The sequence below is a fragment of the Vicia villosa genome, linkage group LG1, assembly GCF_029867415.1.
Source record: "Vicia villosa cultivar HV-30 ecotype Madison, WI linkage group LG1, Vvil1.0, whole genome shotgun sequence".
NCBI lineage: Eukaryota > Viridiplantae > Streptophyta > Magnoliopsida > Fabales > Fabaceae > Vicia > Vicia villosa.
In genome coordinates this window covers 73318879-73345802 of record NC_081180.1, presented here as the reverse complement: position 1 = coordinate 73345802, position 26924 = coordinate 73318879, and the positions used below count along the sequence as shown (strand labels likewise).

The 26924-nt window shown below is 32.2% G+C and overlaps 1 protein-coding gene and 1 long non-coding RNA gene across 3 annotated transcripts; one reads left to right on the top strand and one right to left on the bottom strand.

The window, feature by feature from the left end:
• Positions 1–8020: 8020 nt before the first annotated feature.
• LOC131609557 (uncharacterized) lies at positions 8021–11391 on the bottom strand. 2 transcript variants are annotated; one of them, XR_009286253.1, is made up of 9 exons: positions 10961–11391; positions 10750–10814; positions 10607–10637; positions 10329–10516; positions 10047–10087; positions 9768–9867; positions 9499–9673; positions 9272–9349; positions 8021–8429 (listed from the first exon to the last, which is right to left on the bottom strand). It is a non-coding gene; the product is annotated as an uncharacterized LOC131609557 (long non-coding RNA). The 2 variants fall into 2 exon arrangements; XR_009286254.1 differs by having other exon boundaries at positions 9768–9848.
• Positions 11392–14295: 2904 nt separating this feature from the next.
• On the top strand, positions 14296–20847 carry LOC131641972 (probable isoprenylcysteine alpha-carbonyl methylesterase ICMEL1). The gene is made up of 11 exons (XM_058912257.1): positions 14296–14850; positions 16063–16139; positions 16261–16330; positions 16411–16491; positions 16927–17001; positions 18667–18768; positions 18862–18999; positions 19295–19360; positions 19477–19620; positions 20239–20329; positions 20588–20847. Exons 1-11 carry the CDS (start codon positions 14456–14458, stop codon positions 20747–20749), a joined length of 1401 nt encoding a protein of 466 aa, XP_058768240.1. The 5' UTR covers positions 14296–14455; the 3' UTR covers positions 20750–20847.
• Positions 20848–26924: the final 6077 nt, after the last annotated feature.

Here is a 26924-nt window from a genome sequence, read left to right as displayed (position 1 = left end):
AACATAAGAATAAACAACACAAATAAACATAAAAAATAAAGCTTGAGATGCATGAAGCAAGCTTGAGATGTTTGTTCATAAACCTGAGAATGTTTGAATAAAGCTTCTTGAAAGAGAGAAAGATCGTTGATGGTCGGTAGAGAGAGAGAGAGAGAGCTCTAAAAATAGGTGTATGGACTAGAAGTGAATGAAGAAGTGAACTGAAATCAAGTTAAAAGTATGAGAGAATCTGAAAAGTTACACACACACGTGGCGCTACCGGGTTTGTTTGGAAATGTAGAAAACCTGCTTATTATGAAATGACAAATATGACCTTTTTGCTTTGTAATCTACCATATAAGAAAGATAATATCTCTAGAAAACTCACAATTGCCCTTCCTTCTAATTTTTCTGCCTTCCCAAAATGGGGGTAATTTTGGTCCTAAAATTACTTTTTGCAACTAATTATGTCATATAGTTCTATTTAAATTCTAAAGTTGTTATTTTTTGCCTTTGATTATTAGGTTGGAATGGGTTGATGATGTCACTTGGTCCAATTTAAATGATATTTTCCTATTATATCTCCTTTCAATGTTTACTTTAATTCAAATTTCAAAAGCAACTCTCTCTCTCTCTCTCTCTCTCTCTCTCTCTCTCTCGTCCTTTTTCTGTTTCCATTTCTCTGTCTCTTTTTTCTCTTTCTCTCTTTGTTTACCGTGTCTTCTTCCTCAACTTTCCCCATCTTCTTCTTCTTCCTCTTCCTCACCTTACCTTCATTTTGTAACAACACCATTCTTACAGTTTTACTCTCTCTAAAAAAATGATAAAAGAAAAGCACACCTTCTCACACGATGGTGGTGGTCGACAGAAGCAGAGGACTTTGCTAGTGTCAGGGCGTTTGTGTTTGACGGAGGGAGGAAAGATGGCGGCACGGCCTCGTCGGAAGGTGAGCAGTTTATGTGCACTGGCAGAACCTGGACGAATTGTGTTGTCATAGATTTTGTGTTTTCTGGATGCTCCTTCGTTTTTGACAGTTTTCTTTCCCGATCCGATCTCCACTCTGTTGTTGAAAGAGGGTGTCGAATTTCTTTTTTTGTTGTTTTTATTTCAGATTTCACAAGTTATCGTGATTTTCTGTGGTTGTAATGTTAAAGTTGTTGCTTCATGAGAATGAGAATGGTTTTTCAATGGTGGTTTTGGTTTGAAGTTTTGATTTTGTAATGGTTTAGTGAATTTTTTTTGGACAGGTTTGTGAAGAATATGAGATTGTGATGTGGATTATGTAGGTATGTACATGATGAAATTTTGGGAGGATTATGTAAATGGTGGTTTTTCCCTTTCAGTTTATATATATGAAATTGAAAAACCCTAATCCCTAATTTTTTTTGTAGGATTTAAAGTCTTTGGTATGGTTCTAATTTATGTGATATTTCAGGCAAGTTCTAACTCTGCCCTTATTTTTTTTGGCAGATTGATGAGGTTAAGACTGAATCGAGTTTTATATAGGATTTTTGAAGCAAACAAGGTATGGCCTTAAGTTATTTTGTTCTTGACACCACTTACAACTCTATAAGGAAGTGTGATGTTGATATCTAAATGGATTTGTATGGAAATAATGTTTTTACCGGTGGAAAACTGTTAAAGGTTTGGCTGCTTCTGCTGTGAGACTACTAAGGAGTTTACTGCTAGAAAGAAAGAAGAATCATGGTGTGAATATGATGCTAAAAGGGCTGCTGTTTTGGTATCTATTCTTCTCGCTTTCGTTGATGCATGAGTACTGTTTGATGAAATGCCACGGTTGAATGAAGCGTATAAGAAACTTAAATATCAACATATTTACCTTCGGCAAAAGGTTGGTCTGAATGAGGAAAATATGATTTGTGGAATTAAATTTGAGAGTGAGAATGATTTTGCCAAGCATCAAAGTTCAATCATAGAACTAAGTATAACATTATGTGTTTAGCATTATGTGTCTTATGAAACTTTTCTTATTGCAGGTGTTGTATTTGAAGATCGTAATATCGCTACGAGTGCTTGTGCTAATACTAAAGTGATGTATGAAATCCCAGATGAAGAATTGGTATGTAAGTTGATTTGTTAGGCCATATTATTACATTATGTGCATGAGCTCGTTCAAAACAATGTACTAGCTTGTATAAATGTGTGCTACCTATTAAACTTTTTTAGTTGACATAATTTATGAATTAATTGATATTTCCTCTAACTCTTCAAAGAAAAAAAAATGAACGAAGATGCTTCTGATGACATAAGTGCACTGTGAGAAGAAGATTTTTCAAATGGATTAGCATGTAAATTTGAACTATTATAAATTTAAATAAAAACTAATTATAAAACTATTTATGGATATAACAGGTTAATAACTTATTTATAACTGTTTAAAACAATAGAATGCAATTATCACAATTGGTTTTAATAATCGGTTATAACATTTGAAATATATATAGTTAAGGATTGGTAATGAAAATTAATCGTTCATGAACTTTTCTACGTATACATGGATTATGGGTGTAAAAGAATTAGTGATAGTCAGTATAAAAATTCATAAAAAATATTTTTAAAAATAGAAATTTTAATTTAATATTTGGATGAAAAACTCAATTATAAAGAAATAATATCTGATTTTAAAAATTGAATTTTTTTATGTTTTTGAAATCGGTTTTAAATTAAAAACTAGTTATGAAATATAAAACCGATTATATGAAATCTATAACCGGTTGTTAAATTTGGTTATGGATAAACCCTAAACTCATATTCATTCATTTAAATATTTCATTCAAATTATTTAAGAAATTTATGTTAAGCCTCGAACTAAACTATTACAATACTAAACTATTACAATTAGAGATTGACTTAACTCATCCCCACAAGATTGATTTTAAAGTGATGGGTGATCTTCGATATAAACTCTTTTCAAGAGTTATCTCTAATCAACATGAGACTTGAGATCTTTCAAATACACCCTATCACACCAAATATTATTGGGTTTTATGCATGAATAAATTAACGGTGGATAACTCATGGTCTGATTGATAGACTAAAATATCATATCAAAATTAAAGATTTATCTAATTCACTCCGACAAAATTAACTTGTAAGGTGAGTAGTGTCACTCTATATAAATTTTTTTCAAAATTTATCTCTAACCAATGTGAGACGTGTGATATTTCCAATAAAAACTATTTTAGCTTACTAACATTAATCTAATAAATATGTAAGTTATACTTAACATAAAACTTCAATAGATATTGTATTCATAAAATAGGTTTAACATAATAAATATTTATTTTTTAAACTAGAAGTATGTATTTGTCAAAGTTAATAACTCCATCAACAAAATTAGGGGTGTAATCGAATCGGTTTGGATCGATTTTTGGTCAAAAAAGTCCGAACCAATGATATTTCCATCAGTTTGGTTTGGTTTGGTTTTCAACATTTTTCAAAAATGGAACCAAACCAAACTATCCGGTTTGGTTCGGTTTGGTTTGGTTTGGTTGATCGGTTTATAATGTTTAATTTTTAAAACATTATATTCATCAGTATATTCTCCATTATTGTGTTTTTTGGTGTATTTTATGCGATAAATTTTTAAAATAATACTTTTCATGTTATTTATTTCATGCTATATATGAAAATTAACAAAGAGAACTTAAACACGAAGAAGACGACCATAACATATCATAATGACGGTAGTGAAAGAAACAACCAAAGGATATCTCCATATGAGAATGAGAGTAACTTATTATACTTTGTGTTTGGACCAACCAAAGACACAAATGATCAGGATCGGCCCAATCAAACACGAGGCCCCGTTCTATTTTTTTAATTTTTTTATAAAAAAATATAATTATAATAATTAAAAATATCACATAAAAATATAATTATTTATTAATAAAAAAAGCTTTAATTATAAGTATTTTGACTTTGACCAACATCATTTTTTTGTTGTATTGAATTTTCATTATAGCATTTTTTTGATTAATTGAATTTTTTTAATAACATTTTTTTATACTTATTAATATCAATGTAAAAAAAATTAGACTTTTTAAAATTTAGGGGCCTCTAAAATTTGGGGCAATGTGTTGTAGAATTTTTTTCGGCCGAGCCTGCAAATGACTAAGATTCAATCTACTTCAATTGATCCAAGGTATAAAAATCAATTTACACACTAAGAGCAATGCCCAATCTATGATTTCTATTTTTTACTATACTCGTCTTAAATTTTGAACTGACTTAGGTGTTGGATGTTAACCATACATGTTCATCCCGCGCTATTGTAAAAAAGACCAGAGCTACAATTCAAAATCATCAGTTTTTCAACTGCATTCATTTTTAGTTCCCAAACGAAACATACATAATTGTGTTTAGTTTATTTTATAACTTTTGGAAAATACTTTAATGAAACTTTTTTTAAAACTTTAAATGAAAGCATGCTTCTTTTAGAAATATAAAATAGTATTTAAAAATATTAGTTGTAATTTTGAAATTGGATAATTTTTTAATATTATTATTTTAAATAAATTTATAATGCGCACAAAATAGAAAATAAACAAGAAAATATCATTTCCTTAATATATTTTTAATTAGATAAATCAATATTAAATTTGTATATATTTAGGCGTGACAATTATATCCATTAATTAATTGTTCATTCAATTTTTTTAATAAATAACTTATTCAATCTATCCATTTTGTAGAATGTTAGTTGATGGATTAAATTTAATCTATCCATTTAAAATTATAGATAGATTCAATCCATTTTCGAGGAGGAAGTTATGAGAGTATTTAACATTGTGCCCCCTCAATTGGTGCCTAACTGGTGGGACTTTGTCACAATAGTTTAGGTTGCATGCCAAGGGTTAGAAATATCTGTAACACCCCACTTTTATTAAATTATTTTATCTTAATTATTTGTGACTTTTAGTACTTTATCAAAATATTGGATAATATTAATCAGATGAATAGGAGTATGAGGAGTGAGTATCCTTAAGGTGGGAGTGTGGAGAGAAAGTTAGAGGTTGATACAAGTAATTTAAAATTATTTTAACGATTAGAGGCTTCTTATTTAATTAGTTAAAGCTTGATCAAAAATTAAAGAATATCTCCGCATGTGTGCTTTTTACGAATATATCATTATACAGTCCCTCAAGCACGAGGACTTGTAAAGGCTGAAGTGGTTTACTTGTCTTTCACATAATTTTGAACCTTTCATTCCTTCCAAGCGGCTCCCATATAGGGCGAGTCCCTCAGTTAGGGGTGAGTCTCTCAGTTAGGGGCAAATCCCTCAGTTAGGAGTGAGTCCCTTAGTTAGAGAGAGTTTCTCATTTAGGGATGAGTCACCAAGTATTAGCCATGTGTTCCCTATGTGGCTTGTGCATCAACTGTATAATATCAAGCATCGGTCAATTGATGACAACCCTTGATTATATTTAATATAAGTAGTGATTTATTTATTCTAGAGATGTTAAATATACCTGAATATCACACGTGTTAGAGACGTGTTAAGCCTTTTCACATTTGAGAGGAAGCCTAAAAGGCCTTTGAGTGTTCGTAGCTCCAACTCCTCTATAAAAGGATTCCTCTATCTCTTTTTCATTTTTTGTATCTATTTTCGCTTACATAAATATTTGCAAGTTTTTTTAGCTTCATTCTACTCAACCCCTTTTCAGGTATTTACTCTTTCTCTATTATCTTTTCATAATAATCTAGAGATTTAGATAGGAAATTGGCAACTTCATAGAGCTCTCAATTAACGTAGAGATTTTAGTCTTGTAGGATCGATCATAGATCATTGGAGTTCTGATCTTTGTGGTGGTTTCAAATGCTCTAGTAGATCTTGTAGCAATGTCGATGATGGTAGTGATTTCTTTTTGTCTTCGGTTTTCCCAAGAAATAAAGAGATAATGGTTGCCCATATCGTAATGACTAAGGAGGTCGAGGATATTAGGTCCTCTTGTACTATTGAGGAAAAAATAATTTCTTTTTGATTGTAGGTCAATATCTCTTGTGTGGATGATGAAGCGATGTTTGTTTTGGAGGCTTGTTCGTTAACAAATAGGGTTAATATGGCCATCTCCCCTGACTCCCCCTCCCATTACTTATACTTTTACCTCCCCATCATTAAGGACATGAGGGTTTATCCCTTTTCCCTTTTCGAGGAGGAAGTTATGAGAGTATTTAACATTGTGCCCCCTCAATTGGTGCCTAACTGGTGGGACTTTGTCATAATAGTTTAGGTTGCATGCCAAGGGTTAGAAATATCTGTAACACCCCACTTCTATTAAATTATTTTATCTTAATTATTTGTGACTTTTAGTACTTTATCAAAATATTGGATAATATTAATCAGATGAATAGGAGTATGAGAAGTGAGTATCCTTAAGGTGGGAGTGTGGAGAGAAAGTTAGAGGTTGATACAAGTAATTTAAAATTATTTTAACGATTAGAGGCTTCTTATTTAATTAGTTAAAGCTTGATCAAAAATTAAAGAATATCTTCACTACAACATTTCAATTATACGACAACGAACAAAAACCGTTGCTAAAGCTTAAAAAACTAGGGGTGGCAAAATGGATGGATCGGATGGATTTGGATTGGATTGTTAATGGATGGATCAAAACGATCCATTAATCCATTAACAATCCACTAAACTTTCTTTTGAAAAATCCAATCCAATCCATCCACCAAGGGATATAATCCATCCAATCCATCCATTAAGTATTTTTAATGGATGGATATCCATCCATCCGTAAAATTAACTTCGATATTTTTTAAAAAAAATTTCAATTAATTTTACGAAAACAATTTTTTATGAAACTTTTTTTAAAATTTTTAAATTATAAATATTTATATCGGTATCTAATTCTAATCAACCAACGTCTTAATTAACTTAACTTTTTAATTAACTTTCTAATTTTAACCAACTAACTTCTCCATAAACTATTCTATTGAAAAGAAAATTAAAATTCAATGCATATACCAATTAAACAAATTTAACGTGAATGTTTAATTAAATAAATTTAATGCGTAACAATTAAGCAATTTTAATGTTAATACTAAACAAAGTCATTTAAGTATCAGCATCATTAATTTTGTTTAGGAGAAAACAAACCACCCTATGCATATTAAATTAAATCTACATGTAGTTTACTGTAGTATGTAAATAAAAAAAAACAAATTGTTGAATATTTATGTCCTGATCCGTTCATTTTTTTAACATTAACATAGGAAAGAAAAACAAATAGCTGTGAATATTGTGAGAAACAAAAATGTTAAAGAATTGTTTAATTTTAGATATTGTGAGAAACAAAAATGTTAAGGAATTGTTTAATTTTAGATTTTTCATGTTTTTTTAGTAAAAAGTTAATTTAATAAGTAGTAGTAATAAACTAAAATCCAATGGATTTATAAAATGAGATGGATGGATTGAATCCATCCATGTAGTTTTATGGATGGATTGGACTAATCCATTAAATTTGCTTTTTGTTTAATGGATGGATTGGATGGATAAATTATTGGATGGATTGGATGGATATTCTCTTAATGGATTTTATTGCCACCCCTATAAAAAACCGTTGCCTTTGCCTACCAGAACGGTTTTTAGACCGTGGTAAACCCAAGCGTTGTGATAGCTTTTAGGAACGGTTTTTTTACCAACGGCAACACCTTCTATAGAGCCGTTGCAGTTGTTTACTTTAGAGAACGGTTTAAATCAGCAACGACTGCACCCCGTTTGCAGATAAAAACGTTGCAATTGGATTATCTTAGGAAACAGCTTCTTTATGGAATTTAACAACGGTTTTTAGTTGTAGCACTTTTAAAACCGTTCTGATAGATCCTTATCTTAATTTCTTCTTCAATGCTACAACAACACTTCATAACCGTTGTATGAAATGATTTTTTTAAAATAAAATTAATAATCATTTTAATTTTTAAACCGAATCATTCTCAATTTTTTTTTGAAATATTATTATTAATAATATACAAATTTAAAAATGATCTTAGATGTTAAAAAAATTATATAACATAATTTATTGATTCACAATCAACAAAACATCTTCAAATTACATATTCAAATGTCAACCATCATTAATATTCAAAATAACATTTTTAATATATAAAAATAAACTTAAACATCTACATCTACCCATCTCTTCATCTATGTCTCTTCCTCTTCGAATGACTGAAAATCTTCATTGATATCATCATTCTTGATCTGCAAAGATTTCACGTTTATTGATATCTTCATCTTTGCACTGCACACATCCGAGACAGTTGCAGTGGAGATGCAGTTTGCATGTTTACATTGTGTTGTGGCATATTAAACCACAAAAGAATAAACCAGAATCTTGCAAAGCAAAGATTGATGAGAAAATGTCATGATTACCGTCCAAGTGTTGTTGCAGCATTGACTATATTAAACTATGGGAAACCTGTGATTCATGGCTAATATACATCAACTGCAGCATTGCAACAATATCTATATACATGGTAATTCAGGTCTGAAAAAATGAACTCAATTAGGTTATAAACTTATGAGTTTAATAGTAATGCATCGTCGACATAAAATAATTTTACGCCGACATACGACGAGAATTCATAATATTGCCATGTTCGCCTTTGAAACCCCATTCTAAAAATAAATATAAATGTTTCTTCTATTTTTCAGTAAATACCCTGTTCATGGTAGACACCATGTTTTGCCGATTACTAGCAGTATGACTCCAAGAAAAGAAAAATTAATTGTTAAAAACAAGATAGCATAACTTTAGAATGCAGCATCATAAGTGACTAGAATTTAGGACATATAGAGAGGGTTCAAAACTTGGATAGACTTATTTTACAAAGAAATAGCCTCTATCACATTCAAAAATTACTCTAGTGTAGTTTAGATGCATCAACAGTCTAAATAAATAATTAAGCCATCTACTTGTTTTAATTAGAAGATAAAAACACCAAAGATTTATCAAAAGGGAATATTAGCCCTCATCCCCTTTTTATACCTACACTCTTAAATAATTTAGTCCAATAATCAATTAGAGATGCACTCTGAACCAAGCATTAAACAAAAAATCATTAAATGGAAAGGTTATGTTTGAAGAGTTCCTAAATAATATCTTTAAGGCATTAATTTCAAAATATTCAATTACTCTTTGAGAAAGAAAAATAGTTGCATTGTCCCTAAACATATTTGTTCATTATAGTCTATCTAGTTTTCATACTTAGTAGTAAGATTAAGGGATTGTAGTCCATACTCTATAGATGAAAGAGATACCTCATCAATGAACCCCATTGTTAACTTTTTCAATATCTTCAACCTGAACAACCGCATGTGCACCATCAAGTATAGGTCCTGAACCAACACACAAAACATCACAATCATAACTACTATTAAAACTAGCTTAATAAACTTCAACTATCGCAAAGAATTTCACTTTATTCATGGAAATTAAAACTGAATGTGAAGATTATTGAACACTAAAATTAAACTAAACTAAACACCTTAGTTGGTTACATAAGTGAAAGTTACGGCCTTCCGAGAACGACGGTAACACCAAAAGCATCATCATCAGGTCTTGAATCAACTATCACCTGGTATTCACCATGCCCGTCTACAGCTATAACCGCATAACCGTCCTGGTCCTGTTACACCCAAAGTCCACGACTTGGCCCAAACCTGAGTTATTTATAATATTTAAGTGATAAATAAACAAAAAACGGAAATGAGGGAGGGTAGTTGGGTGTACAATTATTCTTATTATTATTAGTACCTTATGAATGTTTAGTATGATTGAGGCTAGCTGGTATGAATGATTCTTATCACTAACTGAAGAACCAAATGAGAGCTTGTCCTGCATTCAACATTCCGACCTAAGCATCCAACACAAATACCATCTCAATTTGTACCATCTAAGATATTTAATTCTGGAAGATTTATGTATAAAACTATTAGGTTGAAGGTCTTATGTTCTCAAAGCAGTAAGTAAACAATTTTTTAAAGAATTCAGCAGTGGACAAAAAGCTGGGGAAGAAAAATAGAGGAGTGTCACCTGAAGATCAACATTCAAATGGCATGCACTTCTAACCATCCCTGCCATAAAATGAAAGATTAATATGTGAAGGGAAATTGCAGGTTGAACTCCTAGTCTTTGCACTTTAACAACAACAACCAGCCCTGTTCTGCAAATCCTAGCTTGATAAACCTATGTTCTAGAGACATAAGTTCTAATTTTGATGAATAAAAATTTAAAATTGAAGATAGATACATGTCATATCAAAACTCTACAAACATCAGCCAGAAAAATACACCAATATAAGGCTGAAGTGTGCACCTGCCCAAGGGAAGCAGCAACAAGAACGGCCTCTGGGAAATCTCTGACAAATTACAACCAAGGATAAAACAATTGTTGACTTGTTTCCATTCCAGTTGCTGCTTAAGTATAATTGTCTCTTCTGAGTATGTCTCAACCTCTAACAGATGCATACGATGATATGCAATCGTTGAACCCCAATTGTTCAGCTATGAAATTATATTTCAAGGAGATATTAGACATGACTAGTTCTTCCAAAAAAGAGTAGTCAAGAGATTTATCAAGAGACAGTTTCTTACAAGCAACTAGCCTTCCATCTACCAATTTTCCCTGTCAGCATTAGATAAATACTTATATCATGCTTCTGAGTTTAACTCATATGATAAGAGTTTAACTCATATGATAAGAGTTTAACTCATAAGTGCTTAATCATAATGATAACCTTATTATGAGGCTTTCTCCATATATTACCATGCTTCTGAGTTTCACTTGTCGGCGAAGCTGTACCTGAGATCCAGTCGAACGAAGTGGTGTAGTGAGTTCATATCTCCAATATAAATGAATATTAAATTCAAAAATAATTTAGAAAAAGAAAATTTATGAAAAATAATATTGAAATTGAACGATTAAATGTGGAATCTTCTAGGACATACTCTGTTCTTCGATGTAAGTTGTTGTCTTCGAATTTGAAGTCAAGGGCAACTGAAAGCGGTGCATTAAACTACACATTTCAAAATATTGAGAATGATTCCAATGATTGCTGCTGAAACGAGTGAGAACCGAATGATGAGATTGTGGTTAGGGCGATTTGAGAGATTTGATTAGAGGGATTCGAACGATTAGGCTGTAGTTTGAGCGATTCGAGCGATTTCGACGATTTAGGCAGAAACCAGAATGAAACCAGCGTGAATGATAGATATCAAACCATTGAAATTTGGGGAAAGGTGTAGGGTTTCAAAGGTAGAAATTCTTAGAACTTAGGGATTCAGTGAGTTAGGGTTTAAGGTACGGTGGAAGTTTGATGAGTTTGGGAGGGAAGAATAGCGCTCAAAAATTTCAGAAAGGGTTTTATTTTAGCGCTCGGATGAATAACCAAAGGAACTTTTTTACAAGGACAAGAGAATATTTGTTTTAATGTTTTTTTTAATCAAACATATGAGAACGGTTCCATATAATTAATATTTTATTAAATTAATTAATAATTATATGAGAACGGTTTTCAATCATTGTATAATATTTGCAAAAATATATATACACTACCGCAACGAAATATAAAATTCGTTCTCCATTACTCTCTATGAGAACAGTTATTTTACCTTATAAAAATTAGGCGTTGTCGTAGAACTAAAATGTTATAGTGTCCCCGTATCACCGCATGTGTGCTTTTTACGAATATATCATTATACAGTCCCTCAAGCACGAGGACTTGTAAAGGCTGAAGTGGTTTACTTGTCTTTCACATAATTTTGAACCTTTCATTCCTTCCAAGCGGCTCCCATATATGGTGAGTCCCTCAGTTAGGGGTGAGTCTCTCAGTTAGGGGCGAATCCCTCAGTTAGGAGTGAGTCCCTTAGTTAGAGAGAGTTTCTCATTTAGGGATGAGTCACCAAGTATTAGCCATGTGTTCCCTATGTGGCTTGTGCATCAACTGTATAATATCAAGCATCGGTCAATTGATGACAACCCTTGATTATATTTAATATAAGTAGTGATTTATTTATTCTAGAGATGTTAAATATACCTGAATATCACACGTGTTAGAGACGTGTTAAGCCTTTTCACATTTGAGAGGAAGCCTAAAAGGCCTTTGAGTGTTCGTAGCTCCAACTCCTCTATAAAAGGATTCCTCTATCTCTTTTTCATTTTTTGTATCTATTTTCGCTTACATAAATATTTGCAAGTTTTTTTAGCTTCATTCTACTCAACCCCTTTTCAGGTATTTACTCTTTCTCTATTATCTTTTCATAATAATCTAGAGATTTAGATAGGAAATTGGCAACTTCATAGAGCTCTCAATTAACGTAGAGATTTTAGTCTTGTAGGATCGATCATAGATCATTGGAGTTCTGATCTTTGTGGTGGTTTCAAATGCTCTAGTAGATCTTGTAGCAATGTCGATGATGGTAGTGATTTCTTTTTGTCTTCGGTTTTCCCAAGAAATAAAGAGATAATGGTTGCCCATATCGTAATGACTAAGGAGGTCGAGGATATTAGGTCCTCTTGTACTATTGAGGAAAAAATAATTTCTTTTTGATTGTAGGTCAATATCTCTTGTGTGGATGATGAAGCGATGTTTGTTTTGGAGGCTTGTTCGTTAACAAATAGGGTTAATATGGCCATCTCTCCTGACTCCCCCTCCCATTACTTATACTTCTACCTCCCCATCATTAAGGACATGAGGGTTTATCCCTTTTTCCCTTTTCGAGGAGGAAGTTATGAGAGTATTTAACATTGTGCCCCCTCAATTGGTGCCTAACTGGTGGGACTTTGTCACAATAGTTTAGGTTGCATGCCAAGGGTTAGAAATATCTGTAACACCCCACTTCTATTAAATTATTTTATCTTAATTATTTGTGACTTTTAGTACTTTATCAAAATATTGGATAATATTAATCAGATGAATAGGAGTATGAGGAGTGAGTATCCTTAAGGTGGGAGTGTGGAGAGAAAGTTAGAGGTTGATACAAGTAATTTAAAATTATTTTAACGATTAGAGGCTTCTTATTTAATTAGTTAAAGCTTGATCAAAAATTAAAGAATATCTTCAGAACCTGGTTAGAGTGAGACTACATAGTCTTGAGTTCACAGGTTCTGAGTTTGCCTTTATCAGAGGTTTGATCAGAACTAGTTTGGATGAATGCCTTTTTAGCATTGTTGACTTGATATTGACAAAAATCCTTTGAAGCAGATACTTCAGGGTCTGAACAAATCTTGTTCCAACACCATGCAATCCCATACCTGCACAACCTCAGGGCCCCTCTCATTCCAGTGTGAATTCGACACCAATGACCACTATCTGCTCTCTTTGGCGGCGAGTGTTACATGCCCACCAACTTCTGCTTGGTTCGTCCTCGAACTCCATCGTACTGGGAGAGGTCTGACTTTAATAACATTTGTAATGCCCCATAATGCTTTAAGGATTACCGTCTGACTTCATAAACTAACAGAGATCTTTTCAACATGCTCTGTCCTTACTCACACACTCTCTAGGAATTTTTTCATAAGATCACCCATCCAAATACTACTCCAAGTCAAACACGCTTAACTATGAAGTTCTTATTTATTAGGATACTAAAAAGAAGATGCATCATATTAATATAAGTAGTACCAATTAATTCTTATAAACTTTCCTTCAACCATGCAGTCTCATACCCGTACAACCTTAGAACCCCTCTCAATCCGATGTGAATTCGGCACCAACGACCACTCTCAATACTTTCTTCTCGAGACAAGCCATGTCATTTATGAGGGAGAGCCATGGCTAGGCGACAAACCCTCAAACAAACACCTAATATGGACCGGTCCTAGGATCACTCCATGTGTTTTTTTTTTTATAAATATACCACAACAACATTATAATTTGTCTTAGCTAGATTAACATATTATAGATTATTTTCAATATTCTTAGACGGCTTATCATATAACATATCTTCATTTTTTTTTGGTTTATCACCACCGGTATAGTCTGGTTCGGGGGTCAGTTCTGCCATTAAGTGGTTTCAGCCCCCTCCCAATCGCAGTTGCGGGGATCGAATCATGATTCTCCCTATCAAGTTCAGCACCAATCACCACTGAACCAAATTAGTTACATTTTCTTTAAGTTTTTTCATGCTATTGACAACCCATTCATTAACTATCCATTATAATAGATATCTCAATCCAATTTATATTCTTTCCATAGATATTAGTTTTTTGGTATCTAGTTTACTCAACATTTGGAAACTTATGTGTTCCACAACACACATAAGTATAACCAACCTTCAATACTCAACTGGCCCCACATCCCACCAATCAAAACACAAATCTCCCACTTTTCTCTTTCCCCTTTGTCTCTCAGTAATTCATCGCCATCTTCTCTCCCAACTCCGAAATCCTCGCTAAAAAATACAAAATCTCCACGCCAACCCATTCGCTGTCAATAACCCAATATGACATCTCAGATCCTTCCCATAACCAATCATCAAACACCTAACCTTCATTCTTCTTCTGCTTCCACCATTTCAATGTTGCTTAAATACGACGACCAAGAAAACCCAACCACGAGTCTCTTACACTCTTCCTCATTCAAAAACAACAACATGTCGATTAAGCCTCTTCTACCGAGGTCTTCCAGCTTCAACTCCTCAATCAATAACAACAACTCAATTGGCGCTGTTCCTAATTTCTTTCAGAAAACACGAAGGCGCGTTGCGAGTGAGGATTCACTGGCTTGTGTTTCTAATGGTAGTTCGCATAGATCTTCATTTGGCAATGATGTTAGACACGCTGCTTCGGAAACGTTTCTGCTGACTCGTCTTGGATTGAAGATGTTGACGTATCTTGGGTATGAATTATCTATTCTTGATTCAGTTTATGTTTATCTATGTGATTTGAATTTGAAATTGAAATTCGTACTGTTTATGTATTTTGCCACTTTTGAGTTAACAATGTAATTAAGTGCTTATCATACAAGTCATTATAATTTATAACAAAAGAAAATTAAACCAATCTGTTTCTATATAAACTACCAGCCGTTTCCTTTATGGAAATAAGCTAAAAGTAGCTGTTTTCATAAGTTATTAGAGAGTCTCACGAGTGATTATTTATGACAGTAGATTAGCTCAATTAAAGTAATTCAAATGGGCACTGTATGTCTATGGATAAAAACTAATTCATTTTGCATAGGAGAAAAAACTTGAGCATAGTGTTTTAGCATTTTGAGTTGTGAGGAGATTCTACTTTCCAATTAATTATATACTCTTTAATGTTCAATCATGGGGGTTCATCGTGTTATCTTTAATGTTGAAGGAGTGTTTTAGCATTATGTGCTCTTTAGTGTTGAAGGAGTGTTTGGGTTAACATCTTAATTAAGCGTTTCATCAATTGATATTTACCACACGGGGAGCTTATAGATAAGCAGTTTCTACGATTGAAAAAACGATGGGGGAAAATTTACTTAATTTTACATGTAAGCTGTTTTTATGAGTTATCTTGGGAAGATAGGCTTGGTTGAAAAGATGGTGAAAAATAGGCTTATCTTAGGTGGTTTGGGCACGTAGAGACAAGATCTGTAGATTTTATTGTAAGGAGAGTAGATCAGATGGAGAAGAGTCAAACAACTAGAGATAGAGGAAGACCTAGAAAAACTACAACCAAAAGTGCAAAACTATGAAGAAAGATCTCGAGATTAACTAATTAGATTGAGACATGGTATTGGATAGAACGTTATGGTGGAATTTGATCCATGTAGGCGATTCCACTTAGTGGGATAAGACTTGGTTGTTGTTGTTGTATCTCGGGAAGCAGAAGCTTATGAAAAATAAGTAAAAACTGTTCAAGTACATTTCATAAAAGCTAAAGCCGTTAAGTTCTTCCAAATATTTAGTGTTTATGTCTTAAGTCCAAATAAGCTCTTCCAATTGGTCTCAATAAAGAGGAGCACCATTTAAGACTCATATTGGGCATGCATTCATGCATTATGTTTGTTTATTTGTTTACCACAAATATATTCATATATGCCTGTTATGGATGCTTTCTGATCACTATTTCTCTTCAGGGTAGGCTATAGATGGATTACAAGATTTCTTGCCCTTGGTTGTTATTCTTTACTGCTTTTACCAGGCTTTATTCAAGGTTCGAATTCAGTCATCTATGGCATAACTATCATTCATAAATGCCCAAACTTGATTTGAAAACATTATTATCCCACATCAATAATCTATTGGAGAATAAGTATTTTCCTTCTATCTTGTAGTTGGATATCATTATTTTTTCTCCAGTGAAATACGCAGAAGTATAGTTTATGGAGATAAACCACGTAATAGGTATGCTTTGTTCATACTTTCTCTCTGCCTTCATAGTTGTAACTGTTGTAATTTTGATTAATAGTATATTTCCTTTGTAGGCTAGACTTGTTTTTGCCTAAAAACAGTGACGGGCCAAAACCAGTTGTTGCTTTCATTACTGGTGGAGCCTGGATTATTGGGTATGTGACGCTCATGTTTTGTTTCCTTCTGAATTTGTAAATTAGATGGAAAAAGGTGTTTGACAAATGTTTTTTGAGAGGATATAACACTATTCGTGAAGTTTTCTGTTCATATATGAGCTTCAATTCTTAATTATATCTTTTACCCAAAATAGAAGTTCGTGATAGTGACATTTATGCTTTATTGATGTTTCACTACATCATGATGGTGATAAGAAGGTTTTGATTAAGTTGATAATATTCTACTCATGAAAGAGAATTACCTATATAATGTGTTTTTCAATTTATTATACCTTGTTATCAAATGCTTCAAGTTTCTTTTTTGAAGGGATTCTTGTGTTTGTGTGTGTGGACACACACACACATAAATTCACCTTCACAACATTTAAAGTCATTTCAATACTTACAAGTTTTGAAGTATTTGTATTTGTGCAGATACAAAGCATGGGGTTCTCTTTTAGGTCAACAGCTTTCGGAGAGAGATATCATTGTGGCATGCATAGATTATAGGTGATTTTTTAATTTGTTCCTCCATTTTTGCAGCAGTATTTTGCTCTATCTATTAGATGTAATTTGGTAGTATTAAAGTCAATATGGAGACAAATTGTTATCTATATACTAAGAGATTTTTTTTAATTCTTTTGCTCACGGGATATGTTTTAGTCCTGAGCAGAAAAAGGAGAAAATTGATTTTTTGTTTCAAAAACTCTATTCAGAAATATCAAACTGTTATATAATCAAATTTTAAACTTTGTCCTCCTGAGTTACAAAATTAGGCAGTCACCACTGCGCTAGGACCCACAAGATTGAGAATTTGAAATAAATAGATAAATTAATCCATAAAAGTTTGGTTAATATTGCTAAAAAAATGTGGTATGACCTAACTCAACCATACAAAACCGGCTTGTAGAGTGAGGATTGCCCTCATTTATAAGTACATGTTCATGCCATATATTGTCCAATAATCTCTAAGTGTCAAACTTCTTCATACTTTCATCCTTCCGTCAATTTGCTAAATCGGCAATGGTCATTAATCAAAGTGTAATGAAGTTGCTAATTTGTGCACAACAATAATGTCAAAAGGTCTGTTAAGAAATGTGGTTGGGCCTAACTCAACCCTACAAAACCGGCTTGTAAGGTGAGGATTGCCCCCACTTATATGCACTTGTTTAGGCCATATATTGTCCAATGTGAGACTCTTAGCACATCCCCTCACGCCCTGGACTAGACAACTGGAGCGTGGAGATGGTGGGTGGCCCGATAGCGGAAACCTGATAGTAGGTGGTCCACCGGATCTTAAACCAGGCTCAGATACCACGTTAAGAAATGTGATTGGGCCTAACTCAATCCTACAAAACCGGCTTGTAGGGTGAAGATTGCCCCCACTTATATGCACTGATGCACATGTTCAGTATATGCACTGATGCACATGTTCAGGCTATATATTATCCAATGTAGGACTCTTAACAAGGACCAAATTACATATTTACTTGGATGTATTTCACACCTAATGTGACACTTGCGTAGTTAACATATCTTATCACCGACTCTGCTACACTTGTTTAACTGTAGTTGTGGAAAGACAACTATGGGCAAGTTGATAGTTGACAACACATTCAGGGACTATTTGTAAACACCGATAATTTTAGGGACCAAAACTAAACAAGGTGCTAGTTTCAAGGGCCAAATTAACTACTCCCTCCGGTCTTATTTATAAGCAAAGATTCCTTTTTTAGGTTCATTGAGTAATGAATGTATCTGATCTATTATGATACACGAATATAGATTTCATTTAGCTGACAGTTACAGGTTATCTGAAGTTTCATAGGAAGAAAGCATACTAGATGCAATTCTCAAATATCAGAATGAATAAAATCAAGGGGTTCAATGATTTTAACATAACTATGAAAGAAAATTACACAATGATATTTAGCTAACAGAATTACCCTAGGAGAGAAAATTGCTCTTGAAAATAAAATAGAGCATAAATCACACCTGTAAACAAAGTGAAAGGAGACATTCCAAAAAGCGTATCTTGATTCTAAATCAAGACCTTAAATGGGAAGTGGGAACTACTCGGTATAGAGGAGGACACAAAAGGTTATCCAAAAGAGTGTGTTCCGTGCTTTTTTCTTCTTTACATTATAGTCTCATTTGACATATCTTTTTGAGCAGAAATTTTCCTCAGGCAACCATCAGTGATATGATAGATGATGCTTCCCAAGGTATCTCATTTGTATGCAACAATATTGCTGAATATGGAGGTGACCCTAACAGGTATATAATCTTTGTCTCATTACGGGTGCGCTTTCTCTGAAGTTAATGGATTCTCTTGATCACTGGTAATCACTTGTTTTTTCGCCTGCACAGAATTTACATAATGGGACAATCAGCTGGAGCACATATTGCGGCATGTACAATCTTGGAGCAGGCAATCAAAGAGGCTGGTGAAGGAGAGACTACTTGGAGTCTTTCTCAGATTAAAGCTTATTTTGGTTTATCTGGAGGGTGTGTAACCTGAGCACTTTCTGTGTTAAATGCAAATTTTGATTGTGATATGTGACAAACAATTTTGATTTACCGGCATTAGGGTCCTTATACCAGTAAATGAAACCAAAGACTGTATATTTTCAAATCCATCATGCAATGATGCATTTAATCTTCAATGTAAAAAAAATACATGCAATAATTACAGAATCTTCCAGTAATGGTTTCGAATACTTTTTAATGCTTATTGATTTTAGTATTTTACATTTGAACTTGCATTATTTATTTGTTTATTTTTCTTCTTACCTGAAATCAGGTATAACTTGTTTAATCTAATAGACCACTTCCACAGTAGAGGCCTCTATCGTTCCATCTTTTTAAGGTACTCTCTAAATCTATCTTAAAGTGAGGTAGTTTTTAGTTAATATAGTATATGATTTTCTGTTTTTTGTTGTGTTTAACTTTCAAATGCCCGCTTTTATCTTATTATTATTACAGCATAATGGAAGGAGAGGAATCAATACGGAGGTTTTCTCCTGAAGTAATGGTTCAAGATCCAAACATTGGAAATGCTGTTTCTCTAATACCCCCTACAGTTCTTTTCCATGGCACCGGAGATTATTCCATACCATCAGATCAAAGGTTTGAGCCTCTTTTAAAAGTGTTTTAACTTATATGTACCGACAACAGAAAACATCAATTTTTATAGATAGTTCGATGAATTCGTTATGGCTCTTAGTTTTTCTGTTTGGTTCCACTCTGCATTCTAGAGCAATATAACTGATTTTGACGTGTTAGAAGTTTTTCAAGTAGAATTCAGTTTGCTTCTAGAATTGATTATAACGTGAAACTAGAATTTAGAACTTTTGCCTATAAAATTGATTTTTAGTTTTGAATTTATTGTGACTTTTACATGAATGCATCTGAACACAGAGCAATGCAAAACTGTGTTATCATTGAAATATTTTAGCAAGAAGCTGCCAATTTAATTGAATACAAGAAATATTCAAGTAAAAATCACTTTTTGTTTGCAAAAATTGGGGAATGAACCGAGCTTTATGAGATAGGTTAATTTTAGTTCTGTTCAACTTTTGCTTTTACATGGCTTAATTAGGCTTTAAGACTAACCCTTCAAATTCTCTAATTTCGCAGTAAATATACGACATAACTTCCAGACATGATATACAATTTGTGTTGTTGGTTGCATTTGAAGTATGATCATTTTGCTTTTTCTAAATTGAAGCATATTGTTTTGTGCAGCAAATCATTTGCTGAAACTCTTAAAAGATTTGGAGTCAAAGCTGAATCAATTTTATATGAAGGGAAGACTCATACAGATGTGTTTCTACAGGTAACTGAAACTACTTTAATTCTATGCTTCTTTTAATGATAATCTATGCTATATAAATGCAAAATATCAATATATTCTAAAGACTTAGGTCAGGTTTGGATAAGCATATCAATTAAACGCTTATGCTATAAGCACTATTCATATTCAAAAAGACTTATCCACAAGTATGCACAAGAATCAACTCATGTAAAACAGATAGAAGGTGTGGAATCAAATGTGCTGGGATATTTATATCAAATGTCTATTATGCCTTTTCAGGATCCTATGAGGGGTGGAAAAGATGATATGTTTGATGATTTAGTAGCATATATTCATGCCGGCGATCCTGAGGCTCTTTCTAGAGATGCAACGGCTCCTCCAAGAAGACGACTTGTACCAGAATTCATGTTAAAGTTGGCTCATTCTGTCAGTCCTTTCTAACCAACTAACAGAATCAATTGACAGTCAAATTGGTTTTATTCTTGTCTGCTTTGTACATAACTGTAAAAAAAAGGTTTATTTGAATAGATTTCTTTTAATCTATTAGACTCTATTTAATAGGTCCATACAATAAAATAAAACTAACTAAAAACAAAAATAAAACTAACTATTTACGACACTCGTAAGAAAGTTGATTGAATTGTCCGGATGAACCCTTTAGGGGGTTGGTCTTCCCACCCTTAGTGGTGAAGAGCCACCCTAATGAATCTTGAAATTGTTCTTCTAAAATTTCAGAAATGTAGTTCCGGATGCTTCTAATGCACAACAAAACACTCGAGTGAGGCACCATCTATTTTTCAAAAAAATAGTTTGGATGCAGTATTAGATTTGTCAATTGGAAAATTGAATAAAACACCATCTTGCATGAATTTTCATTCATGATCATACCACCATTCTTATTTAAATCCTACCAAAAGCTCCTTCCATAATCAATCAAGTTTTGTACTTCAAAACAACATTCCTCTGTTTTTTCACATCAAAAGAAGCAAAAGAAACTGAAATTTAAGGCAATGTACATGTATTTTCTTTCTCATTACTTACTAAATCTGATTTTTGTTGTGAAAAAACAAATGTTGTGTCCTGAAGTGTAATTCTAGATTATTGTTGAATGAAGTACAAAAGTATATTTTTGGATTATTTTAATGTTGAATTTGAGTTTTTAATTTTTATATGTTCTGATTGGCCTTAGATATGGTGCACCTTGTCGCTGTCCCTAAAGCTATTGTGTCTATGGATGTTAAACCGGTTGGTAAAAAAATTACAAATAAACAGGAGTTTGCTGTTTGTGAGCATGCGCTCCAATGGATTCACACAGAGGTTGTCAAATTGAGGTTCAACGTTGTAATCGAGAGGTAAAGTTTGTTCATAAACCTACAGTTTATTGAATATAAATAAATTTTTATAATCGGTGCAAATGATTAATTTTATATAGGCCTTAAAGGTAAGGGATTTGTAGGAAAGATATTAGTAGGGGTGACGAACGGGCAAGTCCATTCCGTTTAGATTAGTCCCACAAAATTCTACAAAAAATAGGGTGGAGCGAGACAGACTTTGTTGAGGGTACGGTCCTAAAACTTTGTTCCGTCCTACAAAAAATGAGCGCAAGGCAGGACAGGCCCACAGACATTGCACATTTTAAGCCTAAAAATTACAAGTTTACATGTTAATGCATGCGCCCGCAAATAAATGGGGCAAGGCATGGCAGACATATTAGAGGGTGTGAGCCTAAAACCATTGCTTGCCCTGCAAAAAAACGCAGACAAAACGGACATGTCCGACGGGTCAGACCCATTTTTCCACCCCTAGACATTACTCCTTCAACTTAATCGTACTAGGGCTAACTCTGTTTGGTTAATTGTATAATGCTAATTATGAACGGTTTACGAGGAAACCTCAAAATATGAATACCACATCTTTACCAATCAGTGTAAAAGTTTAAACATTACTATTAGTTCCAAGAAAAAGTGAATATATTATACTCTAATCAGATAAAAAGGAATACTTTAAATTTCTAAATAGCTCATAACTTTGCGAAAGTACAAGTCCTCTACACTGATAATTCTTTCTACGACTTTATTGTCATTCATTACAACTCACCATTGCCCTTGATAGTAGCGTCATGTGGATTGAACTTGAGGCACAAGTCAATTTTATCGGTCATACGGTGGACGTCAATTGTACTTGCTAAAAATACAATGAAGGTGATAGTCTACTTGCTTAGAGTTGCAAGTGACTCTGTATACATATTTTTCGTGGAATCAATGAATTATTTTCCCAATTTTAGGATTGAGGTATTTATAGAAGACTCATTGGTATGTGCTAGAAAGTCAAAAGGTAGTTTCTCTCATTTCATGATCAGGAACATGGGAGTAGTGGAAGATTTATTCTCCCTCAAATTGTGGGGGAGAATGTTTTTCTTTGACTGACACCTTAAAGCCCACGTTTGACAAGTGAAATGGATCATGGGTAGCTGACCGAGCGTCCAAGCCCATATTGGAACGACCAAGCCCAAATAGGCAACCAAACCAATATAGGGGACTTATCTTTTATCAGACGATTGAGTCTAATATTATTGTACTTAACTTGTTTTACCATGGATTATCTTTTATGGATCAATAAAATTATTTTAGTACAAGTTATATTATTAGAACAACAAAATAAAACCTTATTTGAATCTTGTTGGTCCTGTGTAAATGCAAATTGACCGATTTATTGATAGAGTAAGGATTATGATTAATTAGAATTAGAAGTATAGATTCCTATCATCTATACTCTCAAGTAGTAAACTCTCTAAAAAATTTAACACCGTTATATCTAGGAGTGAGTTTAAAGCCAACGACTTTGCTTAAGTAGGAAGATATCATTTACTATCCAAAGTGGTCTTTAATAAATGCGAATAGACCTTTAACTTACTTTATAATTTTTGAGGAGAATTTTTGAAATATATTTAGTATTTTAAAAACAATTATATGTGAATATAATAAAGAAAGATTGACTGTATCTACTCAATGGTTGTAAATTGTAATCTATGAAGCGCAATTATTATAAACACGACATACTCACATATTAATATGATAATAATTTACAAAATAAATTAATGTAATATTTGATATCATATATATATTTTAAAACATTTTACTTTAATCATGTGTAATGTAAGCAATGTACGTGTGAAATCCAATAATAATAATAATAATAATAATAATAAAGTTCATTGAAAGTGAGAGATAAATCAACGAATGCATTTTTTAGGAAAGGAAAATTGTAAAATTTAAAACTACAGATTTTGTTAAATTTGCAACTAATAAAAAGTAAAAACCTTAATTTTCAAATACAAAAAATTATAATCCGTAGCCGGGAATCGAACCCGGAAATTCACCTTAAGAATTTTCCATTAGAGCTACTACGGAATCTTGTTTACTTGTTACAATGTATAATATATATTAAGGATTTCATGTGATGTGTATATTAGTAGAATTATCATGTTCTATTATACATTTGGTTAATCTGACAAATAAAAAATTAATTATTTTTTTTACTAATGTAAGATGATTAGATGAATCATTTAGATTTTATGGTAACGGTTCAGATTTGTGTTTATTATAAAGATATTATTAATGGACAAAATTACACATCCATTACTTTAAATTCAAAAACTTCAATTATATATAAAACACGACTCTATTAATTATTTAAAAAATTTACTCCATCCATATTTCTACCCTTATTCTCTTCTCTCGCTCTTACAATTTTAAAAATATTTTTACTTTATTCTTTTCATGTATTAAATGATTTATTAGTTAATTTTTAGCAGTAGAATTAACATTTTTTTAAATTAGAGAATTTGTTCCAGTTTAATAAGAAATTTTGGGTTTAAATCTAAAATTTGATTGAGATGGTATAAGTCTCTTCTAGTTTAACCAGAGGTTATGAGTTTGAATTCAATCTTGAACACGCAACAATGTTAAATCTTACCTATTATGGTTCTCTCCGACTCGAGGATTAATCTCTATAATTGTGCGTTCCCTGAATAACTTATTTTTATGTATTTTGGTATGGAAATTTGGTCATTAGATAACTTACATCATAATTACTCATATTATAATTTATACCAAATAACTTGATTATAATTTTTTTAAATTAATTTCATATTTATTCATCGGATAATTTAGTTATAAATAATCATATGCATATTTTTTTATCTCTTTTTAAACTTTATTTTTATATTTCAAAGTTATGGATATTCTTCAATAGATATGTGATAAAAATAAGATATAAGTTGGTACAAATGATGCATTCTCAACTACGTTGAAATTTGATATATGAAAATAGGTGATAAGATGGATTAAGGAGGTTGGAATGTGATATAAAGTGATTGTCATCATTACTATTTCAAATACCGAAACATGAAAGAGAGGGAGAAGCAAAAAATTTGTAAGTTCTCTAGCATTAGAATGAACATTAATTTTAGTAAAACAAATAAAGCAGGTTTAGTAGATAGGCTGTATTAACTTGTTGACAGAAATTGGAACAGCAAGAAGTCTCAATAGAATGTAAGAACATGTTATGTTGAACTATTTCAACATCTAGAAAAACATGTCATATGGGATGTCACAACATCATGCCTGTGCTGAAGTGAATTAGTTAAATCTGTTATGATTTAACAACTGCAGAATATCATTTGGATATATTGCAATCATATAAGGCGTTATTTAAACAGGTCAAAAGAATCAATCAGAAGAATCAAGTCAGAATATTCGAAGAAGTCAAAATAAACTGCGATTAGAAGCCAAAATTCAGTTGGGTATAGGTTATGTTTAGACTATAAATATAAGGATTTGTAACCTAGTTTGTAACGAATTCAAGATGTAGAATTCTAGGGTTTGTTAAGGGTGAATCTCTCGGCTTGTGGGAAAATCACCATGTCCTTCTTGAAACTATGAAACAAGAGAAGTATTGTCCACTTTGAAGCCCGTAGGCAAAAGGTGTATTGTTCTTGGAGGAAGCTTTTAAGTAACTCTGAGTTAGTGTTCTTAGTCAAGTGGCTTGGCTAGGTATTGTCATGGAAGTGTGTCTTCTAGAGTTAATTAGTACATGTGAAAAGGTAGGAAATTGAGGGGTGCCTCATGCCTAGGGAGGACTTAGGTAGAGATTGCATTAGGTAGGGATTAAGTGAGGAGTTGTAAGCGGGGAAGTTAAGCTTTGAATTAATCCTACTTATAGTGGATCTTGTTCCTGGCTTGGTATGCCTCCAGAGTAGGAAGGTTGCTCCGAACTGGGTAAACAATTACTTGTGTTATTTATCTTTCAGTACTGCATAAATATGTGTAGATACCTTGCTAATGTTTCTTGACAGATCAGATGTCTCAACATTTCTCAAGACATCTGGGTCTGCTGCACCCGAATTTCAAAATTAATCTTTGGTTGTGATAAAGGAAGAAAATATACTGAAGCGGATAGTGCAACATAAAATGTTACTTAAAAATATGGTTGTCCATTCAAAATCAGACCAACACCATCTAAAGATGGTTCATGATGAAAGATTAATGTAATATGTGGACCTCTCGACCATGATTTACCCGTTATATTAGGAGGTCGATGATAAAAAGATCAATCTCAATTAATCTATTACTTTTAATTGAATTTATTTTGGGCCCTTTTTTCTTTTTCTTTTTTTACTTTTCCTCAACTTATTAGTCAAAAATTAGAACAAACCTAAATGAAATATACCCAAGTAATCAATTTAGGTATATGATATACTAGTGTAATTATATTACCCGAATTTACTATTTTCAAGTAAAAATTTTGATAAGTTAATTTTCATAAAAATTTGATAAGAATTTCACCGGTTAATGTCTCAAATTTTGAAATGTTACAATAATTACTTTTGTTTTTTTACATTTCTATCAATTTTTATTTTTATCTTTATAACACACTTTTTTAAAGTACACAAAAACTAAATGATATCAAAATATCATATATTTTGTTAAAAAAAAAATTCTGTTACCTTAACTGTGTGTTATGTAAGTGTGGAGTCCAATTATAATTAATAATAATAATAAAGCTCATTGAAACTAAAAGATATATCAACGAATAGTGAATACATTATTAAGTTCTTAATTTTTCAAAAGAATTTATTAAATTTATTTTTCAAATGCAAAAAACAAGTTTCCGTAGCCGGGAATCGAACCCGGAAATTCACCCAAAGAATTTAACATACGGATTGTTGCTTTCAGGTTGCAACCATTAATATATATATTATTATATGCTTTAAGTCCTAGGTCTCTTACTTTTGTTTATGCTTCATATTTAAAAAATAAATAAATGTATTAGAATGAAGTTACGAGACGTTTTATGGGGACAAGAATTACGTTATAAAACTTGAAAATACATTCGAAGAAATATTATGCTGAATATATTAAGGACTTGATTTGTTTAATAATAATAGAAATATGTCAAAGGTAATATTTGATACAATAGTAATATCATGTTTTATCTATTTATTTATGGATTTGGTTAATTTGACTGGTGAAACAAAAAGTTTTTATTAATGTAAATGATGAATCATTAGATTTAACCGTTATACTGTTTTTATATTTTGAAAAATTGTCATTAA